The sequence below is a fragment of the Hippocampus bargibanti genome, linkage group LG06 (genome assembly GCF_051943395.1).
Source record: "Hippocampus bargibanti isolate YZ-2025 linkage group LG06, ASM5194339v1, whole genome shotgun sequence".
NCBI classification, from domain to species: Eukaryota; Metazoa; Chordata; class Actinopteri; order Syngnathiformes; family Syngnathidae; genus Hippocampus; species Hippocampus bargibanti.
The window spans coordinates 7,748,997-7,767,841 of NC_142739.1; the positions used below are offsets into that span (position 1 = coordinate 7,748,997).

The window sequence follows — 18,845 nt, forward strand, 5'->3', positions numbered from 1 at the left end:
ATAGTGGAGGCGATCCATAAGGCAGGAACAAGTGCAATGTTGGTGAGCATGGATGCAGAAAAGGCATTTGATAGTGTCCGCTGGGCCTATCTATACAAAGTCATGGGATAATTTGGCTTTAACAAAGATGCAATTAGAAATATAAAAACATGGTATAATGGGCAAACTGCAAGAGTGAAAGCAAATGGCAGCTTGACGGACCGAATAATACTAGAAAGATCGACAAGACAAGGATGTTGTCTCTCGCCAACATTATTCAATATCTTCATTGAACCCCCAGCGCAAGCAATCAGACAGAACCACAACATCAAGGGTGTGGAGATGAGACACTCGGAACATAAACTCAGCCTTTTTGCTGATGATCTGAGAGCATATTTGATACAACCGGAAGATAGCCTCCCGATACTAATGCAACAACTAGAGGAATATGATCATTACTCAGGATATAGACTTAATGTGACAAAAACACAAATCTTAGCACTATAATACATTCCATCAAAGTCAATTAAAGGACAACCGACGTCTCCAGACAAGTTGTGTCCATAATTTGTCAAATGGCTTCAAATGACTTCTACTGAGTGTATTTTAGAAAGATTCCATCGCATATAGCTATATTTTACGTTTTAAGACTCGTGCTGAACATTCAGGAAGTCTTGTTTTTGAGTTGGTGACGAGTCCTCACGTTACGTCATGAAAGGACCCCCCCCCCCCCCCCCGACCGACAAAAAGACACATTGTAGCAGTCCTTCATCACGTCAATGTATTTTGCTGTACTGTTTATCTGAAAACCTTGATGTTACACCCAAAAGCCGCCAGCAGAGGGAGTCCAAGCTCCATGAATCAGAATCAGAATCAGAATCAGAATCATCTTTATTGCCAAGTATGTAGAACACACAAGGAATTTGTTTCCGGTAGAACACGCTGCACTAGTATCGTTGTCAAAAAAAAACTGCTAAGTGGCACTATAAGGAAAGGAAAGGAAAGGAATCTATCAGCCTGTGGAAACGGGCTGATTCATTCCTCACGAGAGCTGGTCGCCATTTTTGGGTGCGACATTCCCCCCTGCCCGTTTGCCTCAAAATGACACAGAATAAATTATTTAATCGATTGCAAACATGTATGCTTTCCTCTTCAGAACTATTTGAATCATATTCATAACTGGATGTGTAACAAGAAAGCATATTCTCTGAATCTGAAGCTATTGTTTTTATTCTCCAGCAATGCAAGACGTCTTGGCATGACGTCACGAACTGGGGGCGGGACTTTCTGAAAATGCCCAATTCGCAGCTCAATTTTTTGCAGATTTTGGACACTTTAAGTCATTTTTATTGGTGTTTTGCATTTGAATGAAAATATCATACTGCGTGTTTTGGGTATTTTAGATGCTATAAAACGTTTTTCTGATGTCAGTTAAAAAAAACAAAAAAGTGACGCCGTTTGTCCTTTAAGGGAAAATACAAATTAAGGTGGGATGCTGAAAGGGTAAACTATCTCGGCGTGTACATCACAAAGCACAGAGACAAACTGTTTGCACCTAACTATACAAAGATTAACCAAGCCATCAAAGCAGACCTGGGGAGATGGTCAACACCCATCCTAGATTTAACATCCAGGATGGAAATAGTGAAAATAAATATTCTTCCGAGGTTGCTATACCTCTAGCAGTCGCTACAAATACCCATACCACGAAAACAATTTGTGGAATGGGACAAACTGACCATAAGATTTATCTGGGGAGGTAAGCGACCAAGGATTAGACCAGGGGTGGGCAAACTTTTTGATTCGCGGGCCGCATTGGGTTCTAAAATTTGACAGAGGGGCCGGGCCAGGAGCATTTGGAGGGAGTGTTTGGGCCGGAAATACTAAACCTAAAGAATTAAAGGACAACCGACGCCACCGGACAAGTTATGTCCATAATTTATAATATCACTTCAAATGACTTCGACTGGGCATATTTTACAAAGATTCCACCGCATATAGCTATAGTTTAAGTTTTAAGACTTGCGCTGAATATTCATGAAGTCTTGTTTTCGAGTTGATGACGATCCCCATGTGACGTCACGTTTGGATCGCCCCTGACCGAGAAAGTGACACACAATGCATTTTGGGTACTTTGTTTGGTCTGAAAACTTCGTGTTGATCCGTGTTGGTGGCGAAATTAGAAGGAAAACATAAATAATGCCATGGTAAATCGTTGTGTGTTGCACCAAGACAACTATTTGATATTCGCTGACAAATCAACCCATTTCCAACGGAGCTTGGGCGCAATCTTCTGCTTTTTCTGGGTGCTACATTGCTGTCATTGACGGCTCGAATTGATATGGGAGGACTCCTTGAATCAATTGAAAACATTTATGCTTTCCTCTTCAGAACTATTTGAATCATATTCATAACTGGATGAGTAAAGAGAAAGCATCTTCTCCGAATCTGAAGCCATTGTTTTGATTCTCGAGCAAGGCAAGACGTCTTGGCGTGACGTCACGAACAAGGGGGTGGGACCTTCTGAAACTGGTCATTTCCGGATTCATTTTGAAGTCATTTTTATTGGTGTTTTTCATTTAACTAAAAATATCAGCCTGCCTGATTTGGGTATTTTAGATGCTATAAAACATTTTTCTGATGTCAGTCGGAAACAAAAAAAAAAAAATGGTGCCGGTTGTCCTTCAAATGTAGTGTGTACAACCTCATAGCACAGTAAGAACACTACAACCCAATTTATTAACTGTCTTTCAAATGTGAAAAATATCCCCGATTAGTTAATAAATTCGTCTCAAGGAATATGGCGTTTACATACTATTTCGCAGATACTTGGAGGAGGAAATGGAAATAGATTAAAATAACATATGCACTGTGAATTATCAAGATTGCGTCTGTTTTTAATAAGTTTTCATTGAAGGGGCAAAGTTAAAGAAATCAATATTTATTGAAAAATGGAATCACTTTCAACATTCAAAACGTATTACACAACGAAATATTCAAGCTCAATAATACCTACTTGTGTTAAATTCCGCCAAATCATAGATGGTTTGTCCTGCGCGCTCAACAAACTCTCCACTGACGCTCTCGCCTTCACGCGCAAACAGTACACGTGTACCGTCGCCGAGCACACAGACGGAGGCTACCTGCAGTTGAAATTTGCATACTCGGCACGGCAGCCAATCAGAAGCCTGCTTCTCTCTTCCGGACTTTCGCAAGCGTTACAAAGTCGTGCAATTGCATGTCATTTTCCAAAATAGATGCACAGAACCTCAGCCCAGAAGAAAGATTCAAAAGAAGCTGACAACATATGTGACGCTACAAAACGTAAATTTACATTAAAACCGTGACTGTAAAGTGTACGTGAGACTTATGAAAGGGGCTTAGTGGCTCGTAGGAAGCAATGCAAACGTTGCATTGTACACCACAATGACAATCGACTACTGCAGCAAAATCTACAGCCATGCCCATTTACCGTAAACTAAGGACGGTAGTATTTGTAGTAGGTACATTCTTGATTTTAAAAAAAACTTTACTTTGTGCCAATGTTTTTAATGTGATTTGTTGTTTCATCGTTTTTTAAGTTGTGAAAAATGGGGCAGGACACTTTTCACTTACCTGCCCTGTTGTCTGCTAACTTTTTGTCATGAGTTTCAGGCACTGTTTTTACTATACTTTGGGCAAGTTCGGCGGGCCGGATTAAAAACCCTAACGGGCCGTATGTGGCCCGCGGGCCGTAGTTTGCCCATATCTGGATTAGACTGATGACTTTACAGTTACCAAAAGAAAAGGGTGGATTGGGGTTACCAAATTTTAAATATTACTACGGGGCAGCACAGCTCAGAGCAGTTACATGTTGGTGTAATGGCGAGTATCAAGCCAAATGGAAAGAAATTGAAGAAACAAAAGAGGGTTACCCAATTCAAACACTGCTGGGGGACAGATGACTGTTCCGGAAAATGGAGGACTCGATGGACCCATTAACAAAATTAACCTTGAATATCTGGTATACCATAATAAAAGAAAATAAACTAGAAAAAGAAGCAAAAATTCTGAGGTGGCTATCATATGACAGAGACTTTCAACCAGGAAAAAAACGATGGCTTCAAGAGATGGGAAAGGAGAGGTATCACAGCAATGAGTACGATAATAGAAAAAGGGGAAATACCGACCTTCCAAAAAATAAAACAGATGTTTCACTTAGATAGGAGTGACCACCTCCGATATCTAAAAGTAAGGGATTACTATACAAAAGCAATAAAAATGGATACGTCAACTAAAAGAAATGACATAATACAGATAATGATAGATGCGTATAAATGAAGGAAAAATAAAGTAACCTCATCCCTTTACAAAGGGCTCCTGTTGAACAGAGGGAATTCAACTCTATACATAAAAAAATAAATGGAAAAAGGAACTTCAAACCAACATAACAAAGGAAGAATGGTCAAATATGTGCAAAATACAACAATCAACAACCACTTTGAGACATTGGAGAGAATTTGGTTGGAAGAATATCATAAGATTTTTTACGACCCCGGAGATGACCGGGAAATATAAATCGGGACAGAACAAGTGCTGGCGGCTATGTGGACAGGAAAGAAATGTAGATCACGCACACATACGTATTTTGGAAATGTCAAAAGTTGAAAGGTTATTGGGAAGAAGTTTGGAGAGAACTGAAAAAGATAATTGGCTATGAAATACCAAAGACCAACTTGGTGATGTATCTAGCTGACCTAAATCAAGAAAACGTGCAAACAAGAGATGAGTACTTGAGAAAGGTGTTGCTGATAGCCAGCAAGAAAGCCATAACAAGAAAATTGTTTAAAACTGACCCACCAACAAAGAACTAATGGATCGGAATAGTGGAAGAGATATTTGAGTTGGATAGGTTCACACACATATTGAGGGTCCACGCGGGGAAGTTTAAAACAAGATGGGAAAAATGGGATGAATATAAAAAAACAATCAAAAGAAATGAATGAACGACACCACAAACCAGACAGTCAAGATAGCTCACGAATATAAATCCAAAATAGGGGAAATTTGCCATTATCGATCACTTTTTTTTTTTTTGCTTTATTGTTATTGCTGTGTTTTATTTTTGTTGATTGGTTGTTTTCATTGTTGAATAATTTGCAGTTACAAAATGATGTTGTTATACAAATTGGCCACAAGGCATTCTGTATTCAAATGTTCAATTTCAAATGGTTTTAAATGTTATAAAAATAATAAAGATGCAAGTTACAAAAAAAATAGCTTAGATGCTAGGGTACCGTCCTGGGATATGGAGTTAGTAGGCTGTGGTGTTATTCGACAACCGTGGGCTCCACTTTTCTATTTGATTCTACTATTTTACTCTGCTTTGTTATCCCACAATGGTAAAATATCCCACAATGATGAAAGTTGACCATTGCTTTGCGTAAATAGTATAACGTGGTCATATATGATGATGAAGCACTTTTTCCGTTTCTTCTTCTCGATGGAAGCTCCACAGTGTCTGCCAGTGTTTCCCAGCACTGTTTTCTCTGCTCTTCAATCTCCAGGAAAGCTTTTGCGAGCGAGTGTGCATTCTCATGTGCCTCCGTTCATGCATCCCGGTGGTGAAGGATGCGATGTGATGTATTATAAAGTAAACTTGTTCATTCATGCTTCTTGTCAGCGACGCCCATCACAAGTTTCAAAGAACACGCAGTCGCGCAGCCTACCACACTATGAATATTCATCCGTCCTCTGCCGGCCTTGTTGATTCCTCAAGCTGATATACTAGTCACTTTTGTGTTTCCGCATCTTTGGCAAAAAGTGCAGAAAACTTCACACTAGCAGCATACGCCGATGACACCATTTCTGACATGTTCAGACAGCCAGATATTTTATCATTGACACTATTCCATCAACTTTAGGTGAGGCTATTTTGGGGGGCGATTTTCACAATACACCCAGTTTATATACAATACTATACTCCCAGCTCTACGCGACGGCACCAGTAGTGTGTTGGCATCTGCTGCATAGTGACTAGCAAGCCTCATTAGCATCGACTGTGGCTCTCCGTGTGGAACTCACATTATCGTTTGAGGGTCTAAACTACATTTACTAAAAGTCCCCCATTCCGCAATCCCACTTCCTTTCGTCCCCCGGGAGGTGCAGAGAGTCATTAGAAATGTTCGAAACGAAAGCAGATGACTTCTCAGATCAGACTTTTCTTCCCCCTGGAGGGTGCGCAGCTGACGAGCTATTAGTGTTAATTCCACCGCTGTGTCATTTGGAAAGCTCTCGTTTAGGCGGCTCATCCCATGCACAAGACACATTATGTTAAAAACAGCTATATAGTGTTGTTTGAAATGGATATGTTTCCACAGTACTTATTTGTAATGTTTTGCTATGATGCTAGGCTACGTTGATACGCTACAAATTGTGTCAAAAAGCCAAAGAAAAATAAAAAACGTGTCATACTTTTGTGTTGTCTACAGCATGTGCACACCGAGGGAAGCGCCCTTGACCATCCAATCGTGCGTGCTACCCAGAGACTGCCAGCTGAGCGACTGGAGCAATTGGTCAGCCTGCACCAAAACCTGCTCGGACTCGGACTTGCCCGGCAGTTGGCGACAGCGCCAAAGAGAAGTCCTGCAATTCCCCACGGGCGAAGGGACTGAGTGCCCGACGCTGAATGAGAGAGAGCCCTGTGAGCCTCAGGGAGATGTCGTGATGCCCTGTGCCGTGTGAGTGTTGGCTTGGAGCTCTCTCACTGACTTCAAATCAGATTGATGTGAAACGTTATCAGACGAGAGGGGCATTCAGATGTGTAATTTAAATCTCGGTGATAGTGTTAGATTGGATTTGCATTATTAATCTGAATCTAATCTCATAAAATGTGACCTCGGAATTTACCAGTAGAGGTGTGGCTGGCTGATTGAAACTGGCAAGCAGTCTTGAAGCTAGCCAGTGTTACATTTTTATTTATTATTGCAAATAAACAGATTGCATTATATTCAAGAGTCATTGTATCACATTCGGGAGTCTAACAAGATATCGAGCAGTCCAGCAGACATGGTGATTTATGATCTTCAAAACACTGTCTGACTTGTCTTGTCATCAGCTATGCCTGGAGGACCACCGCATGGTCTGAATGCCGTGTGGACTTGCTGCTGGGCCAGCAAGATCGACGCCGCGCCAACTTGACTGGACTCTGTGGTGGGGGTCTACAGACCAGAGAGATCTACTGCGTTCAAGCCAATGCCGAGCTCCTCAAGTATGTCAGTGACTTCCAAGAGAAAGACCAAGGTAAAAACAGAAGTAGCTTAGTTCATTTTGAAAAAATAGGAGCATCTGCAGGGGGGTGTTATAGTCTCCCAGAAAGTCAATGAGTTCCACCATCTCTTAATCTAGCATCAGCAAATGCAAAACACACGCAGCAACTGACCTCGACATTGTATATGTCGACATTTCCAGTATGAAATCGGACTGACCACAAATTTGTTGTTTTTGTTGTGCCTGACTTATATGACTCTGATTGCAATGATGGTTTTACAAAAAGATCTTGATATGGCGTCAATCTTGACTTGCAATTCTACAGATAGAACTTTCCTGATTGACTTGGGCTTGATATCCCACCATGCTTGATCCCCATCCCTTTTATGTGTAGCAAATAGCTAACGGCTAGTAGCTTGCGTAGTTAGCCTAGCTCGTAGTTAATACGTACAATCTGCCCCTATTATTCCAGTGAGTCAAACCCAAGGACAACAGAAACCTAGCTCTCCCCCACTCCTCTCTGTGTCCTTCCACGTCACAGGTAGGTAGTCTGCTTTAAATACTCCTTACCATCAGTATTCCTTTTCGTTTCCTGTGCATCTGAGCATTCACGCAAACTCTCAGAGTATTCATTGGACCACTGTGAGCAAGATCAGACATGCACATGGCGACTAAACGAGTATCATACCGAATCTAAACCTAAGACAACAACAGGTTACATTAGAGGTCACCCACCAACATTGCACCAAAAAGACCCTGAGGACCATGAATAGCCTGTTCTAAAAATAGCTCAGCAGTGATTAGAGATTATTTTCTAGAAATGTTGTTGAAGTGATTAGATTTGGTGTGTTAAAATGTAGGGGGGCCAACCTTGGCAGACGTTCTTAACATATACCGTAACAGCAATTCATTTTAATAAATCGATTCACACTGAACTTTAAAAACAGCCACTGTCTCTTTACAAATGAGGCAAACGCAGTTGTTACATATGTTACGTATGAACACATACTCCAATTCCCACCCATCTTTGAACCCTCGCAGTAAACTTTGCTCCTTTTGTTAATTGTCACCATTTTAGAAAATTATGCGGCTCATTTACTTAATTAACTCATTCCCTGCTGGACGTGCAAAAATATGTCCACTGCAGTGCCAGGGTTTTTGTCATTTTCACTCAAATTCCAGGACCCACAGAATATTAAGTTTTAGGACTAAATAAACATTCAATGCCGCGTAAGAAACCTATGACTCTCTTCTTTCAGCAGAAAAAAAAGATTGAATTCCTAAATTATATGAGTTTGGAGTTATATGAGCTTGAAATGGGGGTGGCTGTCCAAAATAAAATGCAATGCATATATATTGGTTGATATCGCGCTTTAACAACAGCTGAAGGAAGGAAAAAAACATTGCCAGATTTCTGGCCAGCGCTTTATCGGCACCCAAACAAGAAAAACAAACCAGAACAAATTTGGGAATGATGCTCTACATAAATATATTCAAGTCCCCAATGAATTATTGAATGGCAGTGAATGAGTTAATAATACTAATTTTCTGTTCCTAATTGAGCCTCTAGATGGCAGCACTTAGCACACACAAGGCAGCAATACTGCCTAATGTATTAATTGTACATGTGGGCCAGATGTTATACATTTTATGACGGAGGGTGCGGGCCGGATGAAAATTGACCACGGGCCGCATTTGGCCCCCGGGCCGAACTTTGGGCATTCCTGCGATAAGTGAATAGAAATGTTAAATATAAAATCTTTTTCCTATGGTTGTCTGTGACTGTAGTGTCTTTGACAGCTTTGAAAGGTGATTGAAAATAAAATGTATTATTATTATTATTATTATTATTATTACAATATTACATAAATAAAATCAGCTCTTGTTTGTTACTTTCATTTCAGCACACAGGTCACACTCTAATCTGTATAAATACGGTTCTACTAATAAAAAATTGAAAATACAGTAAAGTCTCGTTATATCGATATTCAAGGGAGTCCAAAAAAATATTGATATAACCGGGACTATCGATATATCCGACCCTGTTTGCATGTAATTTTCTCCGTGCGTGCATAGAAATAGTATCGATATAACCGGGACTATCGATATATCCGATATCGATATAACGAGACTTTACTGTATATCATTTTGAAATGTCACGTGTGCTCAAATGCGCAGCTTCAAGGGTACGTTGCTCTTCTTCCTCTTCACCTCTAAACTCCCCTCGTCCTCCTGTTTCTTCCCCACTTTCTGTTCCTTCTTCTCCTCCACTTCTTCCTCATCTTTCTCCTCTGTAACCTCATTATCTTGTCCTACTTTTCCTCTTTCCTCCTCCTCCTTTTACTCTTCCACATCTTGCTCCCCCACTTTCTCTCTTCCTTGCCCTTTTTCTTCTTGTCCCCTCCTCCTCTTCCTCATTTTTTCCCCCTTGTCTTCCTTGTGCCCCTTCTTGCTCTTCCTCGCCATTGCTTTTTACTCCTTGTGTTCCTCTTCCACCCTTTCATCTTCCTCCCCAGTTTCTCCTTCCTTGTCTTTCTCATTCACTTTTTGATGTTCCTCTTTTTCCTCCCATCGTACTTTTCCTCCAGCCGTGACTTTCCTCCCCGTACTCATTAAACTTTTCCTCATGCTCCTCGGAGTCTGCCCTTCACCTTCCTTTTTCCTCCCCTTTTCTCTTCCCTGCTCTTTCTCATGTCTGTGAGCGTTCCAGGAAGTCATTATTACAGTTCCTGACACCCGATCCTCGCCACTGCTCCGTCATACACAACTCATTTTTATTCCTGTCCTCTCAACTCCTTTGCCTTTTGCTCATAACGCTCCTCCTCCTCTATTTCATTTTTTATGTTATTAACAGCTTTTTTTATATCTTTGGGTCTGCACAGTTTCTAGCACACGTGTGTGTGTGTGGATGTTTTTCTATCGCAAGTTTCGTATTGTCGAAATGTGTTGACTAAATTGCATCTGAACTTTTTTTAAAGCACGAACAATTCAAATTCATCATCAGAACGGCATAGCTCTGGCTCTTGATGATTTCTACATTTTTCTTTGATGTGTTGGTGTGAGCAAAAGTGTTTGCCAAGCAAAACACGTCTACACACATATGAGGCCATTTCATTACAAAATTTCTTTTATGGATGATGAAAAGGGAATTGGGCCACCCAAAAACACTGTTGTGCGGCGAGACAGCAAGCAGGTGGAAAGATGATAAAAGTTCAGTCAGCCAGATCCAGGAAGGATATTTTGAGGTTTCTTTATTTGAAGTTGCAATGGATGTCGGTTTTCGGCAGACCACAGGTAACACTGCTCTCCAGGCTGTCCTTTCTCCCTCTTCTTCCTCCTCGAAGTGACTGGCTCAGTCTGGTTTTAAAGGTGCTTCTGGCCAATCAGGTCCCAGCGGCAATTGGCCGTTCCCAGGTGGTTGCAATCACCTTCTCAGAGTCAATTACAAAGGAAGGACAAAGGAGTCCAAGATGGCGCCCGAGTAGGCAGCCGTCAGCAAGTGCTCTGATGAGCCTGCTTTTTTTGTTGTTTTTGTCCTGTTTTTGTGTTTTCTTTTGTCACTTTGTGTTGTTGTGCGTCGTGTGGAACGGATATGGATTGTTTTTCAGCATTTTTGACCAAGCCATTCATCAAGGAGGAGACTGTGCTGAGCGGTTGCACCTTTTCGGCAGCATGGATATGCCAGTACTGTTTTTGAATGGGAGGAATGTCGGTGCCATTCGACTGTCATCGCTGGACACCAAAGGGGCCATCGTGTTTTTTTGCGCCTGTAATGGGCAGCATCTTCACAGCCCGCTTTGTGGATGCTACAGCTGCGTGTTTGCTTTCAACATTTAGCTTGTAGTCGATGTGCACATTCCACCATGATGTCCCTGATCCATTGGTGAAGAGATGCTTTGATCCGCTCCTCTTTCATCTGGAACTGCTTTATGTAACAAAGAAGGTACAGAAAGTGCTTAAGAATGAATGTCTCTCTGTGTCTTTGTTTTGTCATGTTATTTGTTATGTATTTATTTTTTGTTCTTTTGACTTCAAGACGGCGCCGCGAGAGTGGCTGCCTTTCCAGCAGCTCCTGTGTTTTGCTTTTCTACTTTCATTTCTTTCATAACTTTACTGCTGTGAAATGTAAATTTCTCCACTGCGAGACTAATAAAGGCAAATCCAATCCAATTAGTGGTCAGCCAACTCTACTGTTTTGGATGGGGAGAAATGCTCACCTTTCTCCCATCCAAAATCCAGACAACACAAAATTATTTAACATTTCTTTTGGCATCATGACAAACACATCAAAAAACAACAAGACAAGATGTCAACCAAGCAATATTTTTTCTTGCACTCTCTTGAGCACAAAAAAGCAAAGATGTGAGTTTTTATGCAAACTGTCAAATTGTCTTTTCCCATATCCATCCATCTTCTGCCGCTTATCCGGAGTCGGGTAGCGGGGTTAGCAGCTTCAGTAGGGAAACCCGGACCTCCCTCTCCCTAGCCACTTCTTCCAGCTCTTCCTGGCAGATCCCAAGGTGTTCTCAGTCCACCTGAGTGACATAGCATCTCCAGCATGTCCTCGGTCGTTCTCGGGGTCTTCTGTCAGTGAGGCATGCCTGGAACACCTCACATGGGAGGTGACCAGTAGGCATCCTAATCAGATGCCCGAGACCCCTCATCTGGCTCCTCTCTATGTGGAGGAGAAGCGCTCTGAGCTCCTCCTGGATGACCGAGCTTCTCAGCTTGTCTCGAAGGGAGAGCCCAGACACCCTATGGAGAAAGCTCATTTCGGCCTCTGATCTCGTTCATTCGGTCACGACCTACAGTTCGTGACAATAGACAAGGTTTGGGACGTAGATCCCATTTTCCTATTTAAATGAATGGAAATGCTATTAATCTGTTCCAGCTTTCTATAAAACCCCAACACAAATATCTAAGATGTTGTAAATATTGTTTGGGATCTATCCAGGTTGTTTGTGGCACAGTTGTGTGCTATTGTAAGAAAAGAAGTTTAGATGTGATTGCGACGGTATTAAAGTGGGTTAAGACCCCATTCTAGACCCACACAACAAATGAACTGCGCACAACTGGTTCAGGTCATATGCAAATGAGCTTTCGAAGCTGTCTGTTGAAATAAGTAGAAACAAAGCAGATGCTTGTTTGGAGTGTTTCCTTAACGAGGCATGGATTAACGGGGGGCTCCATAAACCGCTGCTTAACGTGTGTGTGTGTGTGTGTGTGTGTGTGTGTGTGTGTGTGTGTGTGTGTGTGTGTGTGTGTGTGTGTGTGTGTGTGTGTGTGTGTGTGTGTGTGTGTGTGTGTGTGTGTGTGTGTGTGTGTGTGTGTGTGTGTGTGTGTGTGTGTGTGTGTGTGTGTGTGTGTGTGTGTGCGCGCGCACGTGTGTTAGGAGGAATTATTTATAAATGCAATTGGCCTCTTTGCATTTCAAAAGCCCCCCACTTGACTTCTGTGCAAGGATTTTTAATTCAGGTCTTCCGATTTTTAAGCTTCTGCATGTCTTGCAGGATTACCAGTTTATATTATTTTTTTTCTCGCCATTCGTCGAAATATTATGCACTGTGTGGAGCAAAGTGGTGATCAGCATTTCTTCCTCGCCTGCTTTGAGAAATATTTCATGTTTCAAGAACAGCACAGTTGGATTTTAAATAGCACTTTTTTAAATGGGAAATTATCAAAATATGAATATGTGGCTCATCATAAAGTCTGTACAGGCCATGTTTTGAAGTGTTACTTGAAAATTATTAACCATCAAAGACATGGAAAAGATTATTTTTGCACCTATCCCTCCTCATCTTCCTTTTCCTTCACTTTTTCTTTACTTTTCGTCTTCCTCAGTTTTTTATGTTCTCTTCGCCCTTGTTTTTTTGGACCTCTTTTTTTGTTTCCCGCTTTATTCCCGTTCCTCTCCTTTCTGTTCCTTCCTCTTACATTTTCCTCTTCATCATCCTACTCTTCGTCTTTTTCCCCTCCCTCTCCTCTGCTTTCTATTCTTTATTCTTATTTCCTCACTATCCACTTTTTTCCTGCTATGCTCGGGAATAATCCTTCTCTTCCTACTTCCGTCTCACCTCTTCCCATTTTCCACTTCCTGTGATCCTCCTCATCCTCCCATTCTTCCTCCCCAAATTCCGCGGTTTATCCACAAATGATGTAAAACGAGGGAGACAGAATTAAACGAAACAAGAATTGAACCAATCCTTCTGTATCTCACCACTGGAACAAACTATTAGCTGTAAGAAAATTGTAGATGTTTTGTTTACATTCAAACAGGTTTCAACTATAAAGGGATTTTTCAGTTCTACTTGAATGTTACTAAGCACTTTAAATGATTCACATAGTCGTTTCACTTTTTTCAGTGCAGTAAAGAGTTGGGTTGGATTGGATTAGCCTTTAATAGTCGTAAATCCGCTTCAATTCCAAGCCGCGACAGTTCCACATACCCATTGACGCCGTGCGCCAACACTCCTTCTCAGCGCGCGATTCTCAAGCCATGCATCCATCCAGCCGCAGACTGTCCAACAGCACCGACCTTTTCGCTGAACAAAGCGGGGTTGTGAAAATGCAAAAAAAGCTAAATCGCCCCAGAGCTGGCTAGCCATCAGAGTCAAATGGCAACAACATTGGATTGGATTGGATATGCCTTTATTAGTCTCACAGTGGAGAAATTTACATTTCACAGCAGCAAAGTGATGAAAGGAATGAAAGTAGAAAAACATTCCTACGAATCACAAAAGTGCTGGCATATTCATGCTGCCAAAAACGCTCAACTGCTCCTTGATGTATGTTGTGGCCAAAAACGCTGAAAAACGATCCGTGTCCGTTCCACATGACACACAACAACTCAAAAGAAAAAACAAAAACAACAAGAAAAGCAAGGCTTGTAAGAGCACTTGCTGAAGGCTGCCTATTTGGGCGCCATCTTGGACAGAGTTATTACATAAGCTATCAAACTAATTGCATCTTTTTTTTATCTTGATAGCGGCGAGCCCGGTGGAGAACCGTATGTGCAGAGGTTCCGTTCCTGATCGGTCACAGCTCTGCCAGTTGACCTGTCCCGTCGAGTGCCAAGTGTCACCCTGGGGTGCATGGGGGCCATGCACCTTTGAGAGCTGCGATGACGAACAGTCAGCCAAGAAAGGTGAATTCATTTGTGAAGCAGCATTAGGCTCACTATTTGTGGCATTGTGTTTCCTGTAAGTGCAGGTATATGCGGTGTCTCCTTTTTTCTTGCAATAAGATAAAGCAGAATCACCGCTCGTAAAATATTTAGTGTTCACTTTTTACACTGTCCTGAAAGGCTTACAGACTTGACTTATGGCACTGCCATAAACTTTATTGAAAATTAACGTGCAATCTTTATGACGCAGAGAGAAGACTGTAACTCTGCTAAAATATTCTCAGAAAAACTCCTGAGAATCCCAGACAGATGCAAATGTATCGTCGTGGGTCTTGGAATTTTAATTCATCTGAACAGATGGCGTCAAAGTACACTGAGCTTCTGAAGTCCACTTTTAGCCAAACATGTATGGTAAAGTCACTCAAGACTCAAATTTGTTAGGCGCCACGGGCAGACACAATGAACTCAGAATTGAGTTATTGCCAGTAAGAGGGGACAGGATCCAAAAGGCAGTCAGAGAAACCAAATTGTGGTGTACTGAAAGCCTTTAACAACAGCGAGGCAACATCGAGTACGGCAGAGAAGATACAAACTGGTTACAGGTGGCTCTTTAAAACGGCCTTTATGCTACGAGGGGTTGAGTGTGGCTGACGAGGTGAAGACTGGCAGGTGTGTAGTCAGGTGCAATGATTGGAGAGATCGGATCACTCTGAAAAAACAATGTAGAAACAAAAACATCTGTTGAACTTCACGTGTCTTCAAATGGACCCTGGTGTGTATTAGAAATCATGTTAACTTTACTGAATGCTGTCTTGATGATTGGGAAAATGTTTTCCAGAGTCATTGAAAACCCATCATAAGACTAATTTATTTTAGTTTAGATTCCTTCGTTGTTAGAAACTCATGTAATGTACTTGTAATTTACTGGACTCCAATCACAAGGTTGGTAAAGGCGTCAAATGTAGCTTGATGCTGATGATCCTGCAGCGGCACCCTATTAAATTATCCATGTCTGTATTCCAACAGGATTCAAACTGAGAAAGCGCCAGATCACCAACAAGCCCACAGGTGACCCCGCCAACTGCCCGCATCTGGTTGAGGCACTACCCTGCGACCAGCCCAGTTGCTACAACTGGCGACCGGTTGGCCTGGACCGCTGCGTTCCCGTAGAGCAAAAGCGGTGCGGGCCCGGAACGCAGTTGGTCCGGGTCCAGTGTGTCAACAACAACGGTATGGTCACGCCCTTTGGTATTTGATATTTAGGTTTTAGCAAAATCCTTTGATTGATCTATTTGGAAGTTTGTTAGAAAACTTACGTTTAGCTCCATGATGCTAAATTCATTTGATTCTCAATTTGTCTTTGTGTACAACAGGTGAATGAAACACTATAATTGGTCTTGATATTTATGAAAATATCGACTGAAGGTTCTAAACGGTTAGTAGACATTTGTGAGTGACAGCTAATGGCTCGCTGGCTATCGAGCTAGGTATTAGTGATTTAACTGGCTAACTAGTTAGCTATTAGCTATCTGTTAGCTAACTAGTTAGCTTTCTATCTATTTAAATTATTCCAGGTTGAGTGAACGCTGGCGCGTGTGGCTGCCGCTGCTGAGCCACAGAAAAACGTATCCTGTGACTGTAAAGTGACCTTGAACGTTTTGAAAAGCGCTTATAAATGAAATGTATTATTATTATCATTATTATTATTATTAATTCTTGGGAATGGGCTTGAAAAAGTCTACCTTGCTTTGGTGATTTTTATGCATGACACATTTTCCTCGACTGTCCACCCACCATCACGCTGAGTTGGAGCTCCTCCCTTCCACAAGCAATTAACTTGACTTTACCACTAAATCAAATCATCCTCTAAGCGAATCTCCCATCTTGTGACTTTTATCACAACATTTTCCTTTACCGGTCGTTTTGTTTTATTTCGTCCCATGAAAGAATCACCACCGTCGGTGTCATTTACTTGTAAATGTTAGCACCTGTCACTTAAATGAATTGCTAACTGATGCTTCCAGGAGAGAGACAACTCGCTATGATTGATCCACCTGCCTCCGATCCCCCGTCTTTCGGCCGAAAATTGATTTTCTTCTTCTTTTGTCCCCACACCCACACCTTTTCCACTAAAAGAGAAAAGGTCAAAATAAATGTCGTCTTCATGTTCAGGTGAGCCGGTGGACGAGAGCCTGTGCTCATCCACGCCGCCTCCGGATCCCGTGGACTGCCAGGTGCCTTGCTCCAGGGACTGCGTGTTGAGCGATTGGACTACGTGGTCCACTTGCTCGCAGACCTGCTCCAGCAAGACCGTGGAGGGAAAGCAAATGAGGACACGGTCCATTCTGGCTTACAACGCTGGCGAGGGTGCGTTCGACAATAACTTCCCAAAACGTTTCAGGATATTATGATTTTTTTGAGTGATTAAATGGTGATTTTGAGGGATTAAAATAGCAATAATAGTGGTGCTTTAAATTGGATGTTCTGAGAGGAACATTGCCACTGATCTAGCCAATGATCACCGTGTGTCATCAACATGTTTCAACATCAAGATTCTACTTGCTGTTCAAAAACAGCAAGTATTGGTATATTCGACTGTTAGACATTCAAAAGCCCCCAGAAACTCAAATTAAATCCACACGGATGGGTCGTGGTGCATTTTAGGTTCATTGTGACATATCATCCCAATGTCATACATCCCAAACTTTTTTGAGTAAAATTTACCGCCTGCCCGCTATGGTTACAAATGTGTGTGTGTTTGTCTTGTGTGTCCTTATTCACAGTCACTGACATGGTTGTCGCGTGGATCACAGTCATGGAGGGTAATGGAAGCAGGCTAATTTCAAACCTGTAGTTAGCTTGAATAGCATGTTAGCACTCCTCTGGTAAGGTTGTGTTACTGAGTCATGGAGAGTAATTTCAAACCTCTAGTTAGAACTCTTCAAATATGGTTGTGTTACTGACAAATGCAACTTGTTATAGTTCATGCCAGTCCTTCTTCATTTTCAGTTGTTATTGGATCGATTGACTTTCTTACCATTCTTTCTTTTTTTTTTTTTAAGGTCTGTCACGGGTACCCAAATTTCCGGAACTTTTGGGTAAAACTTGTTTGTAACTAGACAAACACTTGGAATTTTGGCCCTCTTAACTCATTCGCTGCCATTCCCGAATTTATTCGGGAAAAGTGTGATATTGAACGCCATTCCCACATTTGTTCAGGTTTTGGTTTTTCATGTGGGAGTGCCGATAAAGTGCTCGTCAAACCCCTGGCAATGTTTTCTCCTTCCACTAGGGGGAAGCATTCCCTTCTTTCCAAGTTAGCGCCTTGTTCCAGTTTCAGCTGTTGTTAAGGCACTATATAAATCACATTGTATTGTATTTTGTACAGCCGCCCTCATTTCAATCTCAGATACCTCCAGACCCATATAACTTAGGAATTAACTCCTTTTTTCCAGATGAAAGAAGAGAGTCTAAGGTTACTAACACTGTATTGAATGTTTATGTAGTCCTAAAACTCAATCTTCTGTAGGTCCTGCAATTTGAGTGAAAATGACAAAAACCCTGGCACTGGGGGGACACACATTTTTCCACATCGTCTGGCAGTAAATGAGTTAATATTTCTGGATGCTTGCATTGTCCGAACAGTTTCCTCAAAAACAATTATCACATGCAGTGTAGACTTCTATTTAGATTTATCTTGACTTTATTAGCCACTCACTTGCTTTGAACAAAAATAACCTCAAGAAGCGAGTCTCATGCTGCTTCACTCCCATCTGATCGCATATAGTAAACCATGGGTCTCAAACTCCGGTCCTCGAGGGCCGCTTTCCTGCTTGGTTTTCATCTCTCCTTGCTGCAAAACACCTGATTCTAATGATCAGTTCATCAGCAAGCCAATGCAGAGGCCTGATAACGGCCTTGGTCATGTCAAAGTGTTGCAGCAGGGAGAGATGGAAAACAAGCAGGAAAGCGGCCCTTGAGGACCGGAGTTAGAGACCCTAGTAGTAAACCTTTACTATGTTGTGCTTCATCATTCATATCTATATCACAGATTTTTAGTCACAATGTTTTTTTTTTACTGGACATAAGCAAGCGCAAATTTAGAATAGCCACAGTTGCAATTACTGTGACACCATAACCTGTCTATCATTTTCTATTCTTTATCATTTCATATTATATATTACTATGAATGATAGACAACTTGGTGAATCATATTATACAGTGACCAAGAACTGTGTCTTATCTCAAGGTGGCGCCATGTGCCCGAACAGCAGTTCGCTGCAGGAGGTCCGCAACTGCAACGAACACGCGTGTACCGTGTACCACTGGCAGACGGGCCCGTGGGGGCCCTGCTCCGAGGACCCCTCCTCTACGACTCTCAACGCTACCTCGGCGAGTGTTGCTGTAGGCCTTGATAGTTGCTCCAAGGGGGTCCAGACGAGAAAAGTCATGTGTGTGCGCGTCAACGTGGGACAGGTGCCTCCAAAGAAGTCAG

General features: G+C 41.9%; 1 protein-coding gene across 10 annotated transcripts in view; it reads left to right on the plus strand.

The window, feature by feature from the left end:
- Positions 1-18,845, plus strand: part of thsd7ab (thrombospondin, type I, domain containing 7Ab) — a 126,363-nt gene that overhangs the window by 54,812 nt on the left and 52,706 nt on the right. For 7 of the 10 annotated variants that reach the window (XR_016115334.1, XR_016115335.1, XR_016115336.1 and 4 more), the window contains exons 3-11: positions 6,450-6,698; positions 7,076-7,260; positions 7,700-7,768; positions 14,213-14,371; positions 15,377-15,580; positions 16,523-16,717; positions 17,134-17,172; positions 17,413-17,448; positions 18,600-18,840. Coding sequence is in view for 5 of the 10 variants with exons in the window: in XM_088998962.1 (XP_088855088.1) it covers positions 6,450-6,698; positions 7,076-7,260; positions 7,700-7,768; positions 14,213-14,371; positions 15,377-15,580; positions 16,523-16,717; positions 17,134-17,172; positions 17,413-17,448; positions 18,600-18,840 (1,377 nt within the window). In the remaining 5 variants the exon portion in view is untranslated. The remainder of the gene's footprint in view (positions 1-6,449; positions 6,699-7,075; positions 7,261-7,699; positions 7,769-14,212; positions 14,372-15,376; positions 15,581-16,522; positions 16,718-17,133; positions 17,173-17,412; positions 17,449-18,599; positions 18,841-18,845) is intronic. The other 3 variants (XR_016115338.1, XM_088998966.1, XR_016115337.1) reach the window with 2 other exon arrangements.